Genomic DNA, 26,844 nt, shown 5'->3' with positions numbered 1-26,844 from the left:
GGTTTTATTTTTGGCCAATCAATCCGACCTACCAAAGTTCATAAGGATCGGCCGACTTTATCTTATAGCTGCCATATAACTGAACGATTGGAAATGCAATAACTTTGGTGTTTTTAAAGTTAGGAAGTTGGGATTTTTTATGAGTATTAAGAATGCATCATATGAATAATTTTGGAGAATATAATTTACAGAGTATTCTGCAAGGGTATATCAACTTTGGCTTACCAATTTGTTGAAGTAAATTGCACATGTGACTGCGTCCTCGTTTAACGTTACGTGACGGTTTTTGTCGGCTAGCTATCCTCCGTCAAACTCATACCGCGCCATAAGAAACTTCGTTCCAAAATTAACAAGTAAATCCTATATATTTCAACAATCGGTTAAAATGTTTAAAACTTTCTTTTTATACCCTTGCAGAGGGCTTTATAATTTTGGTGCAACGCAGTGAAGGAGACATCTCCGAATCCATAAAGTATATATATTCTTGATCAGGATCACCTCCTGAGTTGATATAAGCATGTCCGTCTGTCCGTCTGTCTGTTTCTACGCGAACTAGATTCCCAGTTTTAAAGATATCGAATTCAAACTTTGCACACGCCCTTCTTTCCTTTGCACGCAGTATATAAGTCGGAACGGCCGGGATCGGCCGACTATATCCTAAAGCTGCCATATAACTGATTGATCGGAAATTCCACAACTCTGGTGTTTGTAAGGTTAGGAAGTTGGGATTTTCTATGGGTTTTATTTTTGGCCAATCAATCTGACCTACCAAATTTCGTAAGGATCGGCCGACTATATTCTATAGCTGCCATATAACTGAACGATTGGAAATGACATAACTTTGGTGTTTTTAAAGTTAGGAAGTTGGGATTTTTATGAGTGTTAAGAATGCATCATATGAATAATTTTGGAGAATATAATTTACAGAATGTTCTGCAAGGGTATTTCAACTTCGGCTCCGCCCGAAGTTAGCTTTCCTTTCTTGTTTTAAATGATTTTTATACCCGTTACTCGTAGAGTGAAAGGGTATATTGTATTCGTGCAAAAGTATGTAACAGGTAAAAGAAAGCGTTTCCGACCCTATAAAGTATATATATTCCTGTTCAGGATCACTAGCCGAGTCGATCTAGCCATGTCCGTCTGTCTGTCTGTCCGTATGAACGCTGAGATCTCGGAAACTATAAAAGCTAGAAGATTGGCATTTGGCATGTAGATTTTAGGAGTTCCTACGCAGCGCAAGTTTGTTTCAAAATGGTGCCACGCCCCTTCTGACGCCCACAAGCCACAAGCTGTGGCCACAGTTTTGGTGCTTTTATGAAAATTTTAATTGATATGTATTTGTTTCGTCAATACCTATCGATTGGCCTAATAAAAGTTTGCCACGCCCACTCTACCGCCCAAAAACCCATTAAGCGCTTAAGCCTGGCTAGCGCCTACATTTCCGCCTTTCATGGCGCCATCTAACGGATGACTTTGGAACAGCTGGCCAAGGTGCTCAACAGAGTCAACGTTAATTCTCGATAAGGATTTCTATTAAAGGAAATTGGGATGGTTTTCATTTGTCAATACCGAATTATATCCCAAGAACTATGCAAATCAAATCAAGTCAGCCAATTTGGAGGTCTGAGTCAAACAATGGCGTATGTGTGTATGTATGTAAGCATATACATATGTATGTATTTACATTGTAAACAGTTGTTTAGCAGAGTAACGGGTATCTAATAGTCGAGGCACTCGACTATAGCGTTTTTTCTTGTTACTTATATTTTGGTCGATTATACCTGCCAAGTATAAATTAAAAAAGAAAAAAAAATTTAATAATATTGTGTTTATTTTTCTTCTTTTACATTACATAATATAACCATCCCAACCAGTTGGTGATGCATAATTTTCGGCGAATAAGATAGCACTGAATTAATACAAATTTACGTTTCTGTTGTTTTATAACTTCCGCTGCAAATAGTAGCGAGTGAAGAGGGGAAAAAGGCTGACTTCTGTCCTTTTGCTCTTTGTCGGAAGGAGCGCTTTAGTATACCAGACGGAGGATCAGGTCGATAGACACATTTATTTTCACCTTTTAAAATTTGCTGATGTCAATATTTTTTGAAACATTTTGAAACAGACCCGGATTTATTCGCTACCAGATCTTACAGGGCCAGTTTCTTATCTACGGTATAAAGTTTAGTTGTATCGCAGCTATTGTTGTAATTTGCTGTTCAGTAAGACCGATTTTTTTAGCTTTTTTTGACAATATTGTAGTACTTTTGACCGTTTTTCGACGATAGCATAGCCCCCTTTCTATAGAGTTCCCATCTTGTGCCAACACGGAATGTCTTTTGTTAGTGGTGTTAAAATTATAATAAGAACGAAAATTAAATAAAAACAAGAGAGAACGCTATAGTCGGGTGCCCCGACTATCAGATACCCGTTACTCAGGTAAAGGGAGTGCGAGGGAGATGGAGATAGAAAGTTTGATCACAACTTTTTAACGAATGGTCCGATTTGAAAAATTTTTCTACATTTCGATAGGTATTGATAAACACAATAAAACCAACTTTCAAATATTTAAATTTTAAAATCGTATATAAGCGATTGTGGGCGTTAAAGGGGCGTGGCACTTTTTGAAACAAACTTGCCGAACTCCTAGAATCTGCATGCAAAATGCTAATCTTCTAGCTTTTATAGTTTCCAAGATCTCAGCGTTCATACGGACGGACAAACGAAAGACAGACTTTTGGAGGACAAGGCTATATCGACCAGCAGTGAGCCTTATAAAAACTTATGGGGGAAACCTAGTTTCTAGCTGTTATACTTTTCACGAATACAGTACTATACGGACGGACGGACAGACGGACATGGCTAGATCGGCTCTCCTGGTGATGCTGATCAAGAATATATACACTTTATAGGGCCGGAAATGTCTCCTTCACTGCGTTGCAAACTTTTGACTGAAATTATAATACCCTCTGCAAGGGTATAATGATAATGAAACGAAAATGTATGTGTCACAATTTTTCAATGTATTCTTCTATCGTAACGATGCAACAAATTTCTGTTTCAAAATTTGAGACGAAAAAGGATTAAGTATATGACTAAATAAATACTTTTTTTTTTAAATTATCTTCATTAGCCTACAAATATTTGAACAAAATGTTCAAACTACAAAGGCATGTAGCGTGCCGAATAAGAAGGTTGAAAAATAATCTACTACTAGAAAAGTATGCTTTCAAAATCGGTTTAACAGAACTTGAGGTAAAACAAGAAAGGAAAGCTAACTTCGGGCGGAGCCGAAGTTGATATACCCTTGCAGAATAGTCTGTAAATTATATTCTCCAAAATTATTCATATGATGCATTCTTAATACTCATAAAAAATCCCAACTTAGTAACTATAAAAACACCAAAGTTATAGCATTTCCAATCGTTCAGTTATATGGCAGCTATAAGATAAAGTCGGCCGATCCTTATGAACTTTGGTAGGTCGGATTGATTGGCCAAAAATAAAACCCATAGAAAATCCCAACTTCCTAACTTAACAAACACCAAAGTTATGGCATTTCCGATCAATCAGTTATATGGCAGCTATAGGATATAGTCGGCCGATCCTTATGAAATTTGGTAGGTCGAATTGATTGGCCAAATATAAAACCGATAGAAAATCCCAACTTCCCAACTTTACAAACACCAAAGTTAAGGCATTTCCGATCAATCAGTTATATGGCAGCTATAAGATATAGTCGGCCGATCCTTATGAAATTTGGTAGGTCGGATTGATTGGCCAAATATAAAACCCATAGAAAATTCCCTTGCAGAGAGTATTATAATTTTGGTCAAAAGTGTGCAACGCAGTGAAGGAGACATCTCCGACCCTATAAAGTATATATATTCTTGATCAGGATCACCTCCTGAGTTCATATAGCCATGTTCGTCTGTCCGTCTGTCTGTTTCTACGCAAACTAGTCTTTCAGTTTTAAAGATATCGAATTGAAACTTTGCACACACCCTTCTTTCCTTTGCACGCAGTATATATGTCGGAACGGCCGGGATCGGCCAACTATATCCTATAGCTGCCATATAACTGATTGATCGGAAATGCCATAACTTTGGTGTTTGTAAAGTTAGGAAGCTGGGATTTTCTATGGGTTTTATGTTTGGCCAATCAATCCGACATACCAAATTTCAGAAGGATCGACCGACTATATCCTATAGCTGCCATATAACTGAACGATTGGAAATGCCATAACTTTGGTGTTTGTTAAGTTAGGAAGTTGGGACTTTTTATGAGTGTTAAGAATACATCATATGAATAATTTTGGAGAATATAATTTACAGAAGATTCTGCGAGGGTATTTCAACTTCGGCTCCGCCCGAAGTTGGCTTTCCTTTCTTGTTAAAGTCTGGTGATGCAGATGTCGACCGAATCTCCCTTATGGCACTTTTGATCAAGGGCTTGTGAGGGAGTGAATTAACAGCCCTCAGAAGCATACGAGCCGAACAGCATCGGCGATCAACACCCCAAGAGCGCCCTTTGCAACAGCGCCGAACGTGCAGACAACTGGCCGAATCCAGACGCCGACAGAAGATCTCGTGCCGGCCGAAGGAACGCCAACGAGCAAAGGTATCGGCGGCTGAGGACGACTACCAAACCCCCTCTTCTCGCCGATCGGGCAGTTGGTTTTTGGCCTAAGTGGCAACCGGACGTATATTTTGGAGCTGAAGAAAATAATGAAGGCGGGCCTTCATGACGATGAAGGAGCAGGAGGAACCGGTGAGACAGGCCTCGGGTCGAGCCCTACAGGGAACAACTTTCGTGGCGGCGAGACAGATAGGAGTTAGATTAATTAACCATTTATGTTAGGACCGAGTAAGAAAGGGGAAATAAACTACGAAACATTTTTATTTCGGCGCTTTTCTGGCAAGGTTTCCTCCCTCTTCCTCCTCACGTTCCTCACTTGGCTCGGCAGCCAAGGCGGGATCGGCACCCGGGTTCTCGGGGCCACGAACGTTACGGCCGTGGAGACTACTTCCCCTCCCCAAATTATTCACCTGGCTCGGCAGCAAAGGCGGTAGCGGGTTCTCGGGGTCAGGAACGCCGCGGCTGTGGAGACCACTTCCCCTGCTCCTCGAGATCCTCACCTGGCTCGGAGGCCAAGGCGCGAGCGACACCCGGGTTCTCGGGGTCGCGAACGCTGCGGCAACGGAGGCCACCCCCGTCTCTTTCCGATTTGGATACGGCTTCCGTCTGACGGGACCGCTATCCACCTCGGGATTCCCACGAAGCCAGGCCGGCAGCTCACGGATGACGTGGCCGTCGAACCTGAGCCCCCAAAAGCATCTTCGTTTGGTCAAACGGATCGGTAGGGCTGCGGAACGGTCGGCACCCGGAACCACGGGACCGGCCCTGGTACGACTTTGTATGTATCCTGGCCGTGATTATCATCCTTACAGGCTTAAAGCCTTAAAACCTTTTGTAATTTGGGTTGAATGAATATATCTCAACCAACTTCGGAATACCATTTGTAGGGGTATGATATCCCCAAAGATATAATTTGTCAATGTTGAATATATAGTTTAATAGTTAAAGCTTTTATTTATCAATCACTGCTGGCTATCAACTGATCTCGCTCTCCGCTCAGAACTCGTACCATCCCCCAACTCTCTGATTGAGTTTGAGAGCGATCAGAGCACAACAACTAAGGAATACAATAGCTTATACATATTAATAGGTAACAATCCTGCTAAACATTTAATGGACAAGATGCTCCGACAAAGATAATCAGCTGCAAAAAAAAAGTAAGACTCCAAGGACTGACACAAATCGAACGTCTTTTCATGAATTGTGCTGAATAAAATTTAAAAAAGTGTAATTGTTTAGTGTGTGTTTTATCATTTTTGGCTATGAGATGTTTTTGTTTAATATCAAAAGTTACGGTTTTAACTTCTATCAAAGTACGACAATACCATGACAGGGAGTATAATAATAATTATGACATACTTGCGATTGCCAATAATGAAAATAAAATGTACAAATCGAAAATCAGCATTTTGTGATGCCTCTTCTAAAACAAAATAAAACAGCCTTTTTCTGCTTCTTAAAAATTTAAAAGGCCATATTATTCATACAAATAAGTCCCTTTCCTCTTTTCCGCTCCATGTTAATGTTAAATTGATCGTCAGAAAAGTTAGATCAGTATGTTAAGTTCAGTTTAAGACCTCATAACAATAGGTCGGTGTGTTTCATTAAAATACAGATGTTTGTAAAGAGTATGTTCGGAGCAGCCCACCAGCGCCTAGTCTAGTGCGCATAGGTGTATGGCTGAACCTGTAGCGCTCTCCTCTTTATATTTGCCTTATCTCGCTAAGCTGTCGCGCTACCTATTCAGAGACTACATTTTGTAAAACCCGAATTAAAATATGAAGCCAGGCTTTCGGCTGCAGCAGTGCAGATTCGACTGGCAGAATAAACACAACACGTACATAAACTGATAAAATTAAAAAGAGTTATTATTACATAACATAAGGATGACATTTTTGTTGTCTTCCCCCAAACAGAGTAAATAGAATATTTTTTTAAAAGGCCCTTTGTGCAAACGTGTAATTATATATATATTTGTATCTATATGCAATTTAACGTTAGATTTCCCTTTTTAAAGCTTGCTTTAATGCTTGTCCAATAGTCCATTAGTGGTTCAAGTTAGGTGCAGAAACTAAACCATTCTATATTTTGTTCATGGTCTTACGGTACTTTGGGCATATCCTGATTAGAGAGGAGTGTCTGAAATATCTTTCCTTTCGTCCATTGCATACATAGGATTTACACTGAGCTTTGTTTCCGACAATGTTTACTACGTCCTGTACGATCGCGTTTTCGACATCAGCGAACACAATTTAGTTCAACATTTTGTGAAACCTCTTTTTCTGCTAGCTGCATCAAAAATAGGTGTCCAATGAGCGGCACGTTTGTTGTAGAACATCACGAATTATTAATTTTTAGTTTTGAGTCCAAAATAAGGGCAGATCGTTTATAAGACTTATTTTATTTTAGTCATTTCCGATTGACATCATAAAAAGTCATCAGCTTGGTTTTAGAGCTGTTTAAACTTAGTAAATTATTCCGGCACCAGTTTTGAAAGTTAATTATTTTTTTTTTTTTTTTTTTTTTTTTTTTTTTTTTTTTTTTTTATTTTTTTTTTTTTTTTTAAAAAAAATTATTTTTAAAAAAATTTTTTTTTATATTATTTTTTTTTTTTTTTTTTGATCCAGGTTTTTTTTTTTGTAAAAAAATTTTTTTTTTTTTTTAAATTCCTTTGACCCCCATTAATTCACCTTGAAAGAACAATGGTCAGAAAACTTAACTTTTGGGTCCAGAAGGGCGTCAAGGTCATCAACCTACATTATTCTAGTCAACACACAACCACCCAGATATTGTTGGTTTACCCGCTTAGCGTTTAGATCCGATTGTAGGTCTGTACGAGTTTTCGTCGTTGACAGCTTATTAGAAATGGACTGGATAACGGAAAGGACAATTGGAAACTCAGATGATGGTGGGATATATGAACAAGTAAATATATACAAAACTACCGGGAAACTATAATTTTATACCTAGGAATTCGATGTCATAAAATTCTTCGAAAGTTAGTAATTCAGACGAAAAGGTGGAGTCGACAGCAATCAGGACTCCACCTCCCCGTCTGGACTGACGATCAAGCCTAAAAATTGTGTACTTACCCAGTAATTTCGGACTCTCCACATCCCCGTGAATAAGTTGTGCCAAAGCATCGTTCTACGGTTTAATAGGTTGGAAGATTAAGTTTATAAAGAGGACTCGTTGAGTCCAACCACTGAGATAACTTAAGATCCATGTCAGAAGATCACATGGAAACTCTAATAAATCTAGCTTTAATACAAGAAGCGAGTGATTTACTGAAATCAGTGTAAACTACGTCAGTCTGCATGTTCTTTCTGAAGCCATTTATTACAAAAGACCTTAGTCCAAGAGGTTTGTCGTCGTAGATCTTCGCATTATAAATCCACGTTGACATAAAGATAAAATTGATCTACAAAGATGTTGCATGTGGGGTGTAATAACGTTTTCGAAAAGCTTTGGGATGGCGGATAATTTAGATATGCCTCTGTAATTACTTATATTCGATTTATTTCCTTTCTTATGAAGGGGAATAACAAATGACTCCTTCCAAATAAGTGGGAAATGAGATGTTTTCAAAGACAAGGTAAACAATTTGTGTAGAGGTCTACTCAGAGTTTTAGCACAGTATTTAAGCACGCAGCCTGGAACTCCGCCCGGACCCGGTTAATAGACTGGTTTAACTTTATGGATTTCCAAGAGAAGGGAGCTTTCGCTTAACCTCGGGCAAAAAATCAAGTTCGACCTGGATATGACATTTTAATAAGACTGATTTGGACGGGATGAAACAGAATGTGTTGTCTGGAAAAACTGGGCAATAGATCGGCAATTGCCTGATCAGTATTTGCCGTAGAATTTTAAAATGATAGCGATGTGTTAACAAAATTATAAAACTGTTTTGGATCTTGTGAAAATTGGACCCTACAACGAGTCAAATAGCTTTTATAACACCGGGCGTTAAGCACGATCAAAATTTGACCGAGCCCTTAGGTACCGAGAGAAGGCAGATTGTGAAGCGCACATTAAATTAAATTTATTGAAAAGTCTGGACTTAATATTTTTTAGGTGTGACAACTCTTTATTAAACCATGGAGGCTTATTTGAAATTGACGGATAGTATAACGGAACACACAGATAAAAGAAGGAATTCAATGCATTATAAAAGATATTAACGGCCTTAGCCACGTTAGTGCATGAATAAAATTCGGACCAGTCATAGCCGTATATAAAAGTATTTAAAAGATGAAAGTTTGCCTTACGAAAGCAGCGGATTCCTTTACCCGACTTTTCCGATTTTTTATTCAACTCTGTTCTTGCGTCTACAGTCAGCTCTAGAGTTGGATGATAAGGATCTTCTGGTTGTGTAAGTGGTGACGTTCTTGATAGGCAAACGCCTTCTGAATTTGAAACAAAACACAAGTCCAGTAAACGTCCTAAGGAGTTCTTAACATGGTTCACTTGGGATAGCGCAATGTCAAGCAAGCCGTCAATAAAGTCATGCTGCGCTAAAGGAAGTAAAATATTAGAGTTTTCGTCAGGGGACCATGTCGCACTAGGTATATTAAAATCACCTAATACAATTAACTGATCTCGATCCGACAGTTTATTTGAAATGGACTGAATAACGGAAAGGTGATTTGCGTAAATAGGGAACTCAGATGATGGTGGGATATATGAACAAGTAATATATACAAAGATACCGGGAAACGATAATTTTATACCTAGGTAGGTATACGATGTCATAAAATTCTTCGAAAGTTAGTAATTCAGACGAAAAGGTGGAGTCGACAGCAATAAAGACTCCACCTCCCCGTCTGGACTGACGATCAAGCCTGTAAATTGTGAACTTACCCTGGAGAATTTCGGAGCTAAGAATATCCGGCCTTAACCAGGTCTCTGTACATACCATAATATTATATGGGAAAGAAAAACTATCCGAATACAATTTAGTCAGCTTACTAAGTAAGCCTCTTGTATTCTGAAAGCAAAGAAAAAAAGAGGAGGCTAGTTTTTTGGGACAGAAGAGGATGTGGAGGGCGCTGGGGATGGTTCTTTAATGGTATTTTCCATTTCCCCTGAACTATTCTTTATTCTCTTAGCTTCGTACTCTTTTACAAATATGCCCTCGGGCCAGAAACTGGTGGAACACACAGAGTCGGTAGTATAAATAACATGGTCTATTTTAGTCGTTACACAGTACTCTAAGCGGTTCATGCATATCATAGTTAGATCTACAAATATTTAAAGAAAGAGGAACATAGTTCCTGGTAATTCTATTAGGCAAGGATAAGTTTATGCGACCCAGTAATTTCGGACTCTCCACATCCCCGTGAATAAGTTGTGCCAAAGCATCGTTCTACGGTTTAATAGGTTGGAAGATTAAGTTTATAAAGAGGACTCGTTGAGTCCAACCACTGAGATAACTTAAGATCCATGTCAGAAGATCACATGGAAACTCTAATAAATCTAGCTTTAATACAAGAAGCGAGTGATTTACTGAATCAAACGCTTTACTGAAATCAGTGTAAACTACGTCAGTCTGCATGTTCTTTCTGAAGCCATTTATTACAAAAGACCTTAGTCCAAGAGGTTTGTCGTCGTAGATCTTCGCATTATAAATCCACGTTGACATGGAGATAAAATTGATCTACAAAGATGTAGCAAGTGGGGTGTAATAACGTTTTCGAAAAGCTTTGGGATGGCGGATAATTTGGATATGCCTCTGTAATTACTTATATTCGATTTATTTCCTTTCTTATGAAGGGGAATAACAAATTTCAAATAAGTGGGAAATGAGATGTTTTCAAAGACAAGGTAAACAATTTGTGTAGAGGTCTACACAGAGTTTTAGCACAGTATTTAAGCACGCAGCCTGGAACTCCGCCCGGGCCCGGTTAACAGACTGGTTTAACTTTATGGATTTCCAAGAGAAGGGAGCTTTCGCTTAACCTCGGACAAAAAATCAAGTTCGACCTGGATATGACATTTTAATAAGACTGATTTGGACGGGATGAAACAGAATGTGTTGTCTGGAAAAACTGGGCAATAGATCGGCAATTGCCTGATCAGTATTTGCCGTAGAATTTTAAAATGATAGCGATGTGTTAACAAAATTATAAAACTGTTTTAGATCTTGTGAAAATTGGAACCTACAACGAGTCAGATAGCTTTTATCACACCGGGCGTTAAGCACGGTAAAATTTGACCGAGCCCTTAGGTACCGAGAAAAGACTGATTGTGAACTGAAATTAAATTAAATTTATTGAAAAGTCTGGACTTAATATTTTTAGGTGTGACAACTCCTTTTTAAACCATGGAGGTTTATTTGAATTTGACGGAAAGTATAACGTAACACACAAATAAAAGAAGGAGTTCAATGCATTAAAAAAGATATTAACGGCTTTAGCCATGTTAGTGCATGAATAAAGTTCGGACCAGTTATAGCCGGATAATAAAGCAGCGAATTCGTTTAACAGACTTTTCGGATTTTTTATTCAGCTCTGTTCTCGCATTTACGGTCAGATCTAGAGTTGGATGATAAGGATCTTCGGGTAGTGTAAGTGATGATGTTCTTAATAGACAAACGCATTCTTGATTTGAAACAAAACACAAGTCTAGTTAACGTCCTAAGGATAGCGCATGCTGCGCTAAAGGAAGTAAAATGTTAGAGTTTTCGTCAGGGTACCATGTCGCACTAGGTATAAAATCACCCAATACTATTAACTGATCTCGATCTGACAGTTTATTTAGAAATGGGCGGAAAGGTGATTTGAGTAAATAGCTAGGTAGGTAATATATACAAAACTACCGGGAAACGATAATTTTATACCTAGGTAGGTATACGATGTCATAAAATTCTTCGAAAGTTAGTAATTCAGACGAAAAGGTGGAGTCGACAGCAATAAAGACTCCACCTCCCCGTCTGGACTGACGATCAAGCCTGTAAATTGTGAACTTACCCTGGAGAATTTCGGAGCTAAGAATATCCGGCCTTAACCAGGTCTCTGTACATACCATAATATTATATGGGAATGAAAAACTATCCGAATACAATTTAGTCAGCTTACTAAGTAAGCCTCTTGTATTCTGATAGCAAAGAAAAAAGAGGAGGCTAGTTTTTTGGGACAGAAGAGGATGTGGAGGGCGCTGGGGATGGTTCTTTAATGGTATTTTCCATTTTCCCTGAACTATTCTTTTTTCTCTTAGCTTCGTACTCTTTTACAAATATGCCCTCGGGCCAGAAACTGGTGGAACACACAGAGTCGGTAGTATAAATAACATGGTCTATTTTAGTCGTTACACAGTACTCTAAGCGGTTCATGCATATCATAGTTAGATCTACAAATATTTAAAGAAAGAGGAACATAGTTCCTGGTAATTCTATTAGGCAAGGATAAGTTTATGCGACCCAGTAATTTCGGACTCTCCACATCCCCGTGAATAAGTTGTGCCAAAGCATCGTTCTACGGTTTAATAGGTTGGAAGATTAAGTTTATAAAGAGGACTCGTTGAGTCCTACCACATATACAACTTATGATCCATGTTAGAAGATCACATGAAAACCCTAATAAATCTAGCTTTAATACAAGAAGCGAGTGATTTACAGATTTACTACGTCAGTCTGCATGTTCTTTCTGAAGCCATTTATTATAAAAGACGTTAGCTCCAAGAGGTTTGTCGTCGTAGATCTTCGCATTATAAATCCACGTTGACATGGAGATAAAATTGATCTACAAAGATGTAGCAAGTGGGGTGTAATAACGTTTTCGAAAAGCTTTGGGATGGCGGATAATTTGGATATGCCTCTGTAATTACTTATTTTCGATTTATTTAATTTCTTATGAAGGGGAATAACAAATTCCAAATAAGTGGGAAATGAGATGTTTTCAAAGACAAGGTAAACAATTTGTGTAGAGGTCTACACAGAGTTTTAGCACAGTATTTAAGCACGCAGCCTGGAACTCCGCCCGGGCCCGGTTAACAGACTGGTTTAACTTTATGGATTTCCAAGAGAAGGGAGCTTTTCGCTTAACCTCGGACAAAAAATCAAGTTCGACCTGGATATGACATTTTAATAAGACTGATTTGGACGGGATGAAACAGAATGTGTTGTCTGGAAAAACTGGGCAATAGATCGGCAATTGCCTGATCAGTATTTGCCGTAGAATTTTAAAATGATAGCGATGTGTTAACAAAATTATAAAACTGTTTTAGATCTTGTGAAAATTGGAACCTACAACGAGTCAGATAGCTTTTATCACACCGGGCGTTAAGCACGGTAAAATTTGACCGAGCCCTTAGGTACCGAGAAAAGACTGATTGTGAACTGAAATTAAATTAAATTTATTGAAAAGTCTGGACTTAATATTTTTTAGGTGTGACAACTCCTTTTTAAACCATGGAGGTTTATTTGAATTTGACGGAAAGTATAACGTAACACACAAATAAAAGAAGGAGTTCAATGCATTAAAAAAGATATTAACGGCTTTAGCCATGTTAGTGCATGAATAAAGTTCGGACCAGTTATAGCCGGATAATAAAGCAGCGAATTCGTTTAACAGACTTTTCGGATTTTTATTCAGCTCTGTTCTCGCATATGCAGTCAGGTCTAGAGTTGGGTGATCGGGATCCTCCGGTTGTTTAAGTGGTCATGTTCTTAATATACAAACGCCTTCTAAATTTGAAACAAAACACAAGTCCAGTAAACGTCCTAAGGATAGCGCATGCTGCGCTAAAGGAAGTAAAATGTTAGAGTTTTCGTCAGGGTACCATGTCGCACTAGGTATAAAATCACCCAATACTATTAACTGATCTCGATCTGACAGTTTATTTAGAAATGGGCGGAAAGGTGATTTGAGTAAATAGGTAGGTAGGTAATATATACAAAACTACCGGGAAACGATAATTTTATACCTAGGTAGGTATACGATGTCATAAAATTCTTCGAAAGTTAGTAATTCAGACGAAAAGGTGGAGTCGACAGCAATAAAGACTCCACCTCCCCGTCTGGACTGACGATCAAGCCTGTAAATTGTGAACTTACCCTGGAGAATTTCGGAGCTAAGAATATCCGGCCTTAACCAGGTCTCTGTACATACCATAATATTATATGGGAAAGAAAAACTATCCGAATACAATTTAGTCAGCTTATTAAGTAAGCCTCTTGTATTCTGATAGCAAAGAAAAAAAGAGGAGGCTAGTTTTTTGGGACAGAAGAGGATGTGGAGGGCGCTGGGGATGGTTCTTTAATGGTATTTTCCATTTTCCCTGAACTATTCTTTTTTCTCTTAGCTTCGTACTCTTTTACAAATATGCCCTCGGGCCAGAAACTGGTGGAACACACAGAGTCGGTAGTATAAATAACATGGTCTATTTTAGTCGTTACACAGTACTCTAAGCGGTTCATGCATATCATAGTTAGATCTACAAATATTTAAAGAAAGAGGAACATAGTTCCTGGTAATTCTATTAGGCAAGGATAAGTTTATGCGACCCAGTAATTTCGGACTCTCCACATCCCCGTGAATAAGTTGTGCCAAAGCATCGTTCTACGGTTTAATAGGTTGGAAGATTAAGTTTTTAAAGAGGACTCGTTGAGTCCAACCACTGAGATAACTTAAGATCCATGTCAGAAGATCACGTGGAAACTCTAATAAATCTAGCTTTAATACAAGAAGCGAGTGATTTACTGAATCAAACGCTTTACTGAAATCAGTGTAAACTACGTCAGTCTGCATGTTCTTTCTGAAGCCATTTATTACAAAAGACCTTAGTCCAAGAGGTTTGTCGTCGTTCGCATTACAAATCCACAAAGATGTTGCAAGTGGGGTGTAATAACGTTTTCGAAAAGCTTTGGGATGGCGGATAATTTGGATATGCCTCTGTAATTACCTATATTCGATTTATTTCCTTTCTTATGAAGGGGAATAACAAATGACTCCTTCCAAATAAGTGGGAAATGAGATGTTTTCAAAGACAAGGTAAACAATTTGTGTAGAGGTCTACACAGAGTTTTCGCACAGTATTTAATTTTATGCCTAGAAATTCGATGTGATTAAAATCGTTAGTAATTCGACAAGAGGTTTGAGTCAGCAGCAATCAACTCCAGCTCCCCGTTTGAACTGACGACCAAGCCTCTATGATACTCTGGCTTTAACCAGTTTTCTGTACACACAATAATGTTATAGGAAAAGAAAAAACTATACGAGTACTATTTAGTCAGCTTAATAAATACGCCTCTTGTATTCGGACGACACCACATCGCGACGAGCAACTTAGGGAACCAAATCATTTCTTGCCCCCGATCTAGTGCCATTTGATTGGCACATAAGATCGGCAGCTAAGCTCGAAGCGAATTGCGATTTTATTTATCTAAACAATCACGATGTAGTTGTAAGGCAAACAGAAAGATGCTAAAGACACTTAAAGGTGTTGAATCATTTAAAAAGATTGTAAGAAACCATGGTGGCTTTCAACAAGAAATGAAACCTATTTTTAATAGTGTGTATGGGCTGAGATGACAAGTGGTAGATTAGACAGAGCCCTATTAGTATGTCCATCTGTAAGCAATACAACTATAAACGGATTCCATGTGGATAGGTCTATGCTTACATTTTTTTATATGGTAAATGCTAATGGTGCCGAAAACGGCGTGATTACAATAAATCATGTTTTCTTTTCTGAATGCCTAGAAAGTGGAGTGTTAACCACATTATCTGAATTGTGGGCATGAATGTTTTTTGAACTCTGAACGAAAACAATTTTATTTTTAGTTCGCGTAAAAGCAGACAGACGGTCAGAAAGACGGACATGATCAAGAAAATATATACTTTATAGGGTCGGAGATGTCTCCTTCACTGCGTCGCACACTTTTGACCAAAATTATAATACCCTCTTTTTTTTCGAGCGGAGTCCCACGGCCCACTTACCCGCCCAACCGACCGAGGGGCGCAGTGTATCGTACGGCACGATTCGCGAGCAGATAGACGCGAGATAGGGAAATATAGGTAAAAGTCCGGGGGAAAAAGTAATAGTAAGATCAATTGTGTGCCAATGAAGCTAGTATTAATCGTTTAAAGACCGGCAAAGAGTCAAGACATGAGATTATAGGAAACAATCTATTATAGTCAGAACACAAACTCTGAAAGGCTCATGCAAGGCATAGTTAGATCTACAATGATTTAATATTAGGGGAATATATTTTCCAGTTAATCTACTTGGCATAGAAAAGTTTAGCCGACTTACCAAGTCGGGGGAGTCAATATCACCATGTATAAGATTATAAATGAAGACAGTACCAAGCATCGTTCTACGGTTGGCTAGGGTGGGTAAATTAATCAACAGAAGTCTACTAGAATAAGAAGGTAAGTTAAGATTTGCATCGCCGTAAAGCAAAAAGAAGAAAGTTTTTTTCTACTGATTCAATACGACCAATATGTATTCCGTATTGCGGACTCCAGACGGGAGACCCATACTCCAGAATCGGACGGACTAACGAAATAAATAAAGTTTTAGTTAAATAAGGATCATCGAACCACCTTTTAATAAATCCAAGCACTCCTCTGGCTTTATTAACCATGGACGAAATGTGGTTTGAAAATTTTAGTTTAGGGTCCAAGAGAACGCCAAGATCGTTTACAAGAGTTATTCTATCCAAAGAGCTGCCACTTAATGCGTAAGTTGCGTATATCGGATTGACCCGATAAAAAGTCATCAGCTTGCATGGGTATAATTAACAAAATTCATTGGAACGGTACGAATTTATTTGGTTTATTTCAAATCCGCGGAAAAAGATATGTGGCACCACCGTATGGATTTAAAGCTGAATTTAAGATGAAGTTTTTCTAGGCCACCCTTTTATAGGCATAGTAATAATACGTTTGTCATGTCTAATTTACACACCTGAATTTTGTGCTTATCAACTTTGAATTATTGTGGTTGGTTTATGACAAAAAAACTTATACATACTTTTAAATCGCACGTCTTATTTAATAGAAGGTTGCTTGGCTTTAAGTCCCGATGCAAGACGTTTGCCGAATGTATGTACTTCAGTCCGCGCAATATCTGGTACAAAAAGTAACAGATGTGGTCATTACTTAGCCGCTGAAAAAAACAAAGTTTTTTTTAATAAGCTAAAAAATTGTACTTACATTTAGACTTACAAAGATGGTAATTTTGCCATACACACATGCTTTCTAAATATTTTTATTTCGACTTCCATTTACTATACCCTTTTAGAGGGTATTATAATTTCAGTCAACAGTTTGCAACGCAGTGAAGGAGACATTTCCGACCCTATAAAGTGTATATATTCTTGATCAGCATCACCAGCAGAGTCGATCAAGCCATGTCTGTCTGTCCGTCCGTCCCACAGTCTTGAAACTTTCCCACAAGTTGTCTTTCTATTGCAGGTAGTAGTACAAAAATCCCAACTTCCTAACTGCAAAAACACCAAAGCATTTCCAATTGTTTAGTTATATGGCAGTTATAGGATATAGTCGGCCGATCCTTATGAAATTTGGTAGGTCGAATTGATTGGCCAAAATAAAACCCATATAAAATCCCCAACTTCCTAACTTTACAAACACCAAAGTTATGGCATTTCCGATCGTTTAGTTATATGGCAGCTATAGGATATAGTCGGCCGATCCCGGCCGTTCCGACTTATATACTGCGTGCAAAGGAAAGAAGGGTGTGTGCAAAGTTTCAATCCGATATCTTTAAAACTGAGAGACTAGTTTGCGTAGAAACAGACAGGCGGACAAACGGACATGGCTATATCAACTCAGGAGGTGATCCTGATCAAGAATATATATACTCGGAGATGTTCCTTCACCGCGTTGCACACTTTTGACCGAAATTATAATACCCTCTGCAAGTGTATAAAAATAAAACACAGAAAATCGCCACTTCCTAACCTTACAAGCACCAAAGGTATGGCATCAATAAGTTATACGGCGACTATAGGATACAGTCGGCCGATCCCGGCCGTTTCGACTCATATACTGCGTGCAAAGGAACGAAGGGTGTGTGCAAAGTTTCAATTCGATATCTTTAAAACTGAGAGACTAGTTCGCGTAGAAACAGACAGACGGACAGACGGACATGGCTTATATCAACTCATGACGCGACCCTGATCATGAATATATATACTTTATAGGGTCGGAGATGTCTCCTTTGTGTTGCACACTTTTGACCAAAATTATAATATCCTCTGCAAGGGTATAAAAAGTCCCTGGGCAAAGAACAGTGGGCTCGGAAGGGAAGTTGTCAAGAAGGACGCGCGTCCGAACCACTGGTGTCTCGAGAGGCGTATGCGACAAGAGCACAGTCGTTCACCGCAAGAGTCCTAGAAAATCAGCTGACCGATTCCCGAGAGCCAAAGACCCCGCTGCACCTGGTCATGTAAGCGTAAGCAGACAGCAGAGCCAGGACATCGCGCCGTGAGCAAAGCAAGGACACCGGGGACACGGAAAACGACGTGCGTTTAACGCAGGGACTACATTGGCGGCCTTCCGGCGTACGCCTGAGTTCCCCTAGTCTAGGAACGGTAATACTGAGTTCCCCACAAATAACTGGTATTAAGTTTATAATTGTTAAGCAGAAAGCCAACTATTGAATTTACGTTAACATTAACAAGAAAGGAAAGCACACTTCGGGCGGAGCCGAAGTTGAAATACCCTTGCAGAATATTCTGTAAATTATATATATGATGCATTCTTAACACTCATAAAAAATCCGAACTTCCTAACTTTAAAAACACCAAAGTTATGGCATTTCCAATCGTTCAGTTATATGGCAGCTATAGAATATAGTCGGCCGATCCTTATGAAATTTGGTATGTCAGATTGATTGGTCAAAAATGAAATCCATAAAAAATCGAAACTTCCTAACCTTACAAACACCAAAGTTATGGCATTTCCGATCGTTCAGTTATATATGGCAGATATAGGATATAGTCGGCCGATCCTTATGAAATTTGGTAGGTCCTTTGTTTCCTGACCTCTGGTGCCTGCTCTAGAACCAGTTGGAAAGAGGCTGAAAACCCAAAGAACGGCTCAACAAAATTCCCAAAAATCATAGGAGAATCTATTTTTATAGTATTTTACTTTAACATTGCCAAATTTTGATGAAGTAAAGGTTGTGACACAAAATAAACTAACACGTTAAAATATATTCAGTTAGTACAAAACGACTACATATCGATTTCTATGCCTATATTACTAAAAACAATTGTTGTCCGATTTTGACAAAACTAAAAGCGTAATTCTGATATAGTAAATAATTAGTATACCTCAAAGGAAAGTAAGCAAAAAAAAATTTTTTTTTATTTTTATTTTTATTTATACAATATAAATGTCCGATTTTAATTTAATTAAAACCGTAATTCCACAGCATTTAAATATTACCAAATCCCAAAAAACAACAAATAAAATTAAAAACAACAAAGATATACATTTAAAAAAAAAATTTCCTATTCTTCCTATGGGAGCAATATAATACAGTCGCCTGATCCGGCTCGTTGAAATACAACTTTTGGTAAAATTTTAAGCAGATAGCTTGAAAACTGAGGGACTTGTTTGCGTAGATAAAAAACGGACGGACGGACTGACGGACGGACTGACGGACGGACAGATGGACATGGGTAGATCGACTCTCCTGGTGATGCTGCTCAAGAATATACATACTTTATAGGAAAAGTCTCCTTCACTGCGTTGCAAACTTTTGACTGAAATTATAATACCCTCTGAAGGGGTATAAAAAAGTTTTTAAAAAAAATAATTCTTGTTTGATAAAAATCAAGATAGGAAGCAAACTTCGGCAAGCCCAAGTTTATATATCCTTGCAATTATTACAAAATAAAAAAGGTCAAAAAGTAGACCAACACCAAATTCAACAAGAAAGGAAAGCTAACTTCGGCCGGAGCCGAAGTTGATATACCCTTGCAGAATATTCTTTTAATTATATTGGTTGGATAAAAATAAAATCAATAAAAAATCGCAACTTCCTAACTTTAAAAACACCAATGTTATGGCATTTGCGAACGTTCAGTTAAATGGCAGCTATAGGATATTGTCGGCCGATCCTTATGAAATTTCGTAGGTCGGATTGGAAAACACCAAGTTATGGCATTTTTTATCGTTCAGTTATATGGCAGGCATATGATATAGTCGCCCGATCCGGCTCGTTCCCACTTATATACTAAATGCAATAGAAAGACAACTTTTGGGAAAGTTTCAAGCAGATAGCTTTAAAACTGAGCGACTAGTTTGCGTAGAAACGGACGGACGGACAGACGGACGGACAGACGGACGGACAGACGGACATGGCTAGATCGACTCCCCTGGTGATGCTGATCAAGAATATATATACTTTATAGGTTCGCAAATGTCTCCTTCATTGCGTTGCAAACTTTTGACTGAAATTAAAATACCCTCTGCAAGGGTATAAAAATACTAAAAACATTGAAGCTATGTTGATTTTGCGCTGAATTTTGCCATCGTTTCTATTGATATTGTTGTCCGATTTTGACAAAACGAAAAGCGTAATTCTGAAATAGTAAAAAATTACTAAATCTCAAAGATACATAGAAAAAAAAGGAAAATAACATTTTTTTTCATTTTTATATTTTTAAGTTTTTTATTGATTATGGGAGCTAGATGATATTGATGTCCGCAATTTTATTGCATATATTCATAACGAATTCTAAAGAAAAAAAAAACAAAGTTATACTTTTTTCAAAAAAATGTTGTCGCATATTTTACGTACATTTTCTAGAGATTAAGTAACATTAAAAAAAATCAAATCAATGTTAAAAAATTCTCCGCTGAATAAAACCGCATTTTATTTATGGAATCTTCTCTGAATTGAGAGTAACAATAAGTATATAGAATCTTAAATTAAACGAGGACGGAAGCTAACTTCGGCAAGCCGAAGTTTTAATACCCTTGCAGACTTTGCCGAAATTGCTAAAACTGAAAAAGTAGCGAAAGAAATAAGGTATACATAAATAAACTAGATTTGCATCGTTTAATGTCAATTGCTTTTATACTGCAAAAATGTCATAAAAAAATAGAAAAAAAGGGATACTTTTGCAGCCTTTTACTATTTTTCCTACGGAAGCTATAAGAAATAGACGTCCGATCGGCAAGCGCTTTTACCCTAATCAAGCGTAAATAAATAAGACTTGGAAAAATTTATGTCAGTAGCTTACACACTACGCGAAAAATTCAGAAAATCATCAAATTTTGACCGATTTTACCCTGTTGTTCCTCTGGGAGCTGTAAGATATAGACGTCCGATCGTCACGTGCTTTTACCCTAACCAAGGTATGCATAAAAAAATACGATTTGGAAAGATTCATGTCAATAGCTCATACACTGCGCGAAATATCATCAATTCTTGCTAGATATATCCGATTGTTCCTATGGGAGCTATAGGATATAGACGTCCGATCGGGGCGATTTTCAAACTTGATCTGCGTACACATGTTTTAGGACGAGTGTGAAAGTTTCAGATCGCTAGCTTTTGAGCTGAGCTCGCAAACGGTATTGAAACAGACGGACAGACGGACATGGCTATATCGACTGCCCTATTGATCCTGATCAAGAATATATATACTTTATAGGGTCGGAAACGTCTCCTTCACTGCGTTACAAACTTCTGACCAAAATTATAATACCCTCTGCAAGGGTATAAAAACTATCTGACAGTCAAGGTGACTGGCGCGAGGTTTAGGGGCTCTAATAACAATTGCTGAGCTGGAAGGTCATTGCGTTGCAATCGGGTCCAGTTGGAAACCCTGGCTAGGCCCCTGGCAAGCTGGTTTGGATGAGAAGTTAGCTCGGTGTGGTAGGACTTGTTTGATTGATTGTTTTGATATTTCATCTTTTACGGGTAGAATGCCAAGATCTCTGTGGATGTTGTCGTTCCGAACATACCAAGGTGCCCCAGTGACAGTTCTCAGGATTTTTGATTGTGCTCGCTGAATAATGTCGATGTTACTGCTGCTCGCGTTTCCCCACAATTGGGAGCCGTAGGTCCAGACTGGCTTAAGCGTTGAATTGTAGAGCAGGACCTTGATGTCCAGGCAGAGGGGGGAGCGCGCGTTTATAAGCCACTGTTTGATTTTAGTTTTAGGTGAACTTTCTTGGATAAGTCTGCGCCATGTAAGTCTTCTGTCTAGGTGGATGCCAAGGTAAGTTACATCGTCAGCTTGTGGAAGTGGCGTGTTATTCAGGGTCAGCGGGGGACACGTTTGTCTGTTAAGAGTAAACGTTATGTGTTTACACTTTTGCGCATTTATTTTTATACTCCAATCTGATAACCACCTCTCCACTACAACGAGATGGTCTGCTAGTAGTGCTGTTGCCTGAATTGGGCACTTGGACCGACTTATGATCGTGGTATCGTCTGCGAATGTAGAAGTAGTTAGCCGCTCGTTCGTGGGGATATCTGCGGTGTAGAGGAGAAATAGAGTTGGACCAAGGGCGCTACCTTGGGGAACTCCAGCCTCTATAGCTTTGTCGTCGGATAATGTGGTGTTGCATCTCACGACGAAGGCTCTGTTGTAAAGGTACGATTCAAGTATCCTGTGAGTGTTTCCCGGCAGGATCGTTCCGATTTTATGCATAAGGCCATCAAGCCAGGCTCGGTCGAAAGCCTGTGCAACGTCAAGGAATACCGCCCTGCAGTATTCCCGAAGCTCGAATGCAGTCCGTATTTCTGTTGTTAGCCTGTTGACTTGCTCTTTTGTTCCATGGCTTTCTCGAAAGCCAAATTGGTGTGCTGGAATAACGTTGTGCTCTTTCAGATATGGGATTATGCGCGTCAAAAGGCATTTTTCGAGCAATTTTAACAGACACGAGAGTAAACTTATCGGTCTGTACGAAGCTGATATTGTGTGATCTTTTCCTGGCTTTGGGATCATTATCATTACCGATTTTTTCCATTTTTTTGGAAAATAGCCAAGTCGTGTAATCCCGTAAAAGAGTTTACAAATAACCTCAACTGCACAGTTTAGAAGTTCGATTAACATTTTGAGAGTTATTTGATCACCGCCTGGGGCCTTTTTATACCCTTGCAGAGGGTATTATAATTTTGGTCAAAAGTGTGCAACGCAGTGAAGGAGACATCTCCGACCCTATAAAGTATATATATTCTTGATCAGGATCACCTCCTGAGTTGATATAGCCATGTCCGTCTGTCCGTCTGTCCGTCTGTCTGTTTCTACGCAAACTAGTCTCTCAGTTTTAGAGCTATCGAACTGAAACTTTGCACACACCCTTATTTCCTTTGCACGCAGTATATAAGTCGGAACGGACGGGATCGGCCGACTATATCCTATAGCTGCCATATAACTGATTGATCGGAAATGCCATAACTTTGGTGTTTGTAAAGTTAGGAAGCTGGGACTTCCTATGGGTTTTATATTTGGCCAATCAATCCGACCTACCAAATTTCATAAGGATCGGCCGACTATATCCTATAGCTGCCATATAACTGAACGATTGGAAATGCCATAACTTTGGTGTTTGCAAAGCTAGGAAGCTGGGACTTCCTATGGGTTTTATATTTGACCAATCAATCCGACCTACCAAATTTCATAAGGATCGGCCGACTATATCCTTTAGCTGTCATATAACTGATTGATCGGAAATGTCATAACTTTGGTGTTTGTTAAGTTAGGAAGTTGGGATTTTCTATGGGCTTTATTTTTGGCCAATCAATCCGACCTATCAAATTTCATAAGGATCGGCCGACTATATCCTATAGCTGCCATATAACTGAACGATTGGAAATGCCATAACTTTGGTGTTTTTAAAGTAAGAAAGTTGTGATTTTTTATGAGTATTAAGAATGCATCATATGAATAATTTTGGAGAATATAATTTACAGAGTATTCTGCAAGGGTATATCAACTTCTGCTTCGCCCGAAGTTAGCTTTCCTTTCTTGTTTTGGTTTCAATTGCTCGCTGATTACTTTTGCAACTTCATTTGGTTGAAACAGAATTGGCTCCGTCTCAGATTCGATTCGAATTGACGGCGACGGTAGTGCGAATGAATTAGTTGCACGGCTTGGCTGGAAAACATTTCGAAGGTGCAAAGCAAATGTACAAGCTCTGTCTTTGTCTCTTCTGGCCCAGCTGCCTCAAGAGTCTCTTAAGGGAATTACTGTTTCGGCCGGCGCACTTAGATTTGGGTGGGCCCTCCACAAGGGATACTTAGTGCTGGTGGGTGAAAGTTTCACAATGTACTGGCGTTGTGCCTTTACTTCTTCTTGCCTTAGAGCCCTGGTCAGTCTGCGACCAGCTTCCTTAAGACTTTGTTTGGAGGATGGCGATCTGCTGGTTTGCCAAGCACGTCTCAAACGTCTTTTCTCCAGAACAAGCTATTCGATTTCAAGGTTAGTTTTGTGTTGGTTTGTGTGCCCATCCCACCCTTGCGGTGTTGAGACCTTGGCTGCTGCGACGAGTACAGACTCCAGTGCATCGGCATAGCAGTCGATGTCCTCCTTGCGACGTCAGCCTGCGAGGGTGCTCGATTAATTCCGGGCTTTGAAGAAAAGTTATTAGCACAGGTGAGTGGTCCGATGATAGATCCATAAACGATTTTGCTGATATTAGATTGCGAGAAATTTTTTTTGTCACAGCAAAATCAATTAAATCAGGTAGTTTTCTAGGATCTGTAGGCCAGTATGTAGGGCTGTCTGGTGAAACGTAGTCCAGTTTGTTGCATGTTTTAATGAGTGCATTATATAATTGCCTTCCTTTGGGGGTCACAAGACGGGATCCCCAGTGCGTGTGCTTGGCGTTGTAATCTCCTGCTGCTATGAATCGCTCACCAAGTGAATTGTAGAAGTCCATGAATTGGTCTTCGGAGACTGCAAAGCGGGGTGGGCAGTAGACAGCGGGAATGGCAAGGTTGCAGTAGCCCAACTGTAATTTTATCGAAGTAGCTTGCAGATGATTTTTTGCAAACCGTTGGTGAAAGTGGTGTTTGAAGCGCTTTACCATCTGGATGATTTGTTCCGTAGAATGAATAACCTCGTAGTTGAAAATTGTATTTGTTTGTAAGGTGTGTTTCTGAAAGCAGCATTACGTCGATATGGTTATCGAGTAGGAATTGAGCTAACTCAAGTTTATGCTGCGAGACGCCGTTAGCGTTTCACGTAGATATCCTTAGGGAGATCTATCCTTGCTACTTTTTAGCTGATACGTGTAAAAGTTCTTTTTATTCTCGGAAAGATATTTCGATAATACTCTGTAATTATCTTCAGACTTCATTTGAATCTTTGTTTCTTGGATGTTGCCCTTTACTAGAGGTATTATGTGGAAGTTATCCTTTACAATAAGCTCGATAATTTTGTTGACAAGAACATTGGAACTTTTTTCTCGAATATAAATAGGCGGAGGTTTTGGCTTCCTTTTCTCGTCTTCAGTGGATTCGGCCGCCTCAACGTCATAGGCGTCTTCAAAGATTTTAAATCGGTTTGAGTTCATGGGCGTTTCTATTCCAGCTGGGCTAGCATTGTTACGGGTCATTTGGCGTTGAGAATTTAGAGGGCTCAGCTTCCTTTTGATTTGGATGTAGCGATCCATACCAGTCTGCACAGCCGGCTTAGTACATTCATTGGTTTTGTTCTGTTTTTCTGGCAGGGCAGCGGCAGACGTATTAATATTTGTGTGCTAGCTGATGATGTCATTAAACGAGCAGTCGCCACGGTTGCAGTTGTTGTTGTAGTTACAGTTGACGTTGTTAAAGAAATTGCGGTGCTAGTTACTGCTGATGAGCTTAGGTTATTGCATACCTGCATTGGAGCACATTCAGCGCTCTTTGGCCGCAGAGACGTCGATGGTAGCGAGGGGGAGCAAGAACGCGCTCTCTCGCTCGATACGTTTAAGAACTCGGTCAAGTTGGGGGTAATTGCCCGCGCTTGATCAGAGCTTGCATTTTTTTCGGTTGCCTTAAAAGAGAAGTACGCGTTTTTTCTTTGTACTGAGAGCCGTCTCTCGTCTTGCTCACGTTGACGTTGTGTGCGAACGTCGTTCAGACTCATTGTATTCGTGGTAAAGTTAATTAGAGTTTTAAGTGTTAAGTTTAGTATTAATTAAATGACCAATCAATATAAACATTCGCGATTTCATCGCAGAAAGAGTCTTTTCGTCTACAAGTAAATATGTACAAATGAAAAACAATAAATCTATGAATGTTTTTTGTACCGACTCAATACGGTCTCCTTTGTACTTGATATTATTGCGGACAACGGAAGTAAATAACAATTTAGTAGTTGAAGGATCAATAAATTCTTTTGATCCTCGCTTAAAAACCCAAGAACACACAGCCATCTTAACAGAATAAGAATAATTTATAAATCGGTAACTGAATCTAGGGACCATATGAAAAGAATAGCTTAGACCCCCAGCCGATAATTCGCAGTTATTATAGGAAAAAAAGATTATCAGGGAAGATTATTTAGAAATCAAGTATTTACTAGCAAAGGCCCAAATGACTACCTTGAGGCCCTCCAGATGTTACATAGATAGATCTTTCATTCAATTAACTTGAAATACAACCTAATAGATAGATCGGAAAAAATTTACATTCTCAAATTAATAATCTCAAACCTTCTGTTTATAAATTTAATGAAAATCGTGATATAACAGTAACGTGTGAAATGCATATGGGACTTATTGATGGCAAAGTGCTATACGTTTTAACTGCAACTAAATCTACTCAATGTTGTCCAATCTGTGGTGTCAGTCTAACAAAAATATTACAAATAAAAGATTTTAATTCTGAACTTTTTGGAGTAAGTTTGGAGTCGTCCATTGCATTGGGTCCGGTTTTTAAAATTTGTCTTTTTTGTCATTTCATATAAAATGGAAATAACAAGAAAGGAAACAAACTTCGGGAAGCCGAAGTTTATACACCCTTGCAGTTATTGCAAATCGACCACATTTCGATTTATATGCTGTTTAGGTCAGTGGTCCACTGCTCTCCGAGCTTTCGCTTGCCCCCTCTTGCTCTCGCTCTTTTCTCGCAACGTCCGCGCTCCGGAGCCCGAAACCCGGATCCGAACTCCTCGGTCGACCGCTGCCGATCTCCCGCTCTCGCTTCAGCGGAGTAAAGCAGTTTTATGTTTTAAGTTTAGTACCATGTATGTAGCCGAATAAAGCTGATTGAATTCCACCACGACAC

General features: G+C 39.0%; 1 protein-coding gene across 4 annotated transcripts in view; it reads right to left on the bottom strand.

The window, feature by feature from the left end:
* The window catches only part of LOC108038868 (mitogen-activated protein kinase ERK-A), a 163,106-nt gene that overhangs the window by 40,633 nt on the left and 95,629 nt on the right, over positions 1–26,844 (bottom strand). For 3 of the 4 annotated variants that reach the window (XM_044459376.1, XM_044459379.1, XM_044459377.1), the window contains one exon: positions 16,612–16,746. The exons of the other annotated variant lie outside the window; for it this stretch is intronic. In XM_044459376.1, coding sequence (XP_044315311.1) covers positions 16,612–16,746 — 135 coding nt within the window. The remainder of the gene's footprint in view (positions 1–16,611; positions 16,747–26,844) is intronic. 4 annotated transcript variants of the gene reach the window in all.

Source organism: Drosophila rhopaloa, unplaced genomic scaffold, assembly GCF_018152115.1.
Source record: "Drosophila rhopaloa isolate 14029-0021.01 unplaced genomic scaffold, ASM1815211v1 contig_199, whole genome shotgun sequence".
Taxonomy (NCBI): Eukaryota; Metazoa; Arthropoda; class Insecta; order Diptera; family Drosophilidae; genus Drosophila; species Drosophila rhopaloa.
This window is presented reverse-complemented; position numbering and strand designations above follow the sequence as displayed.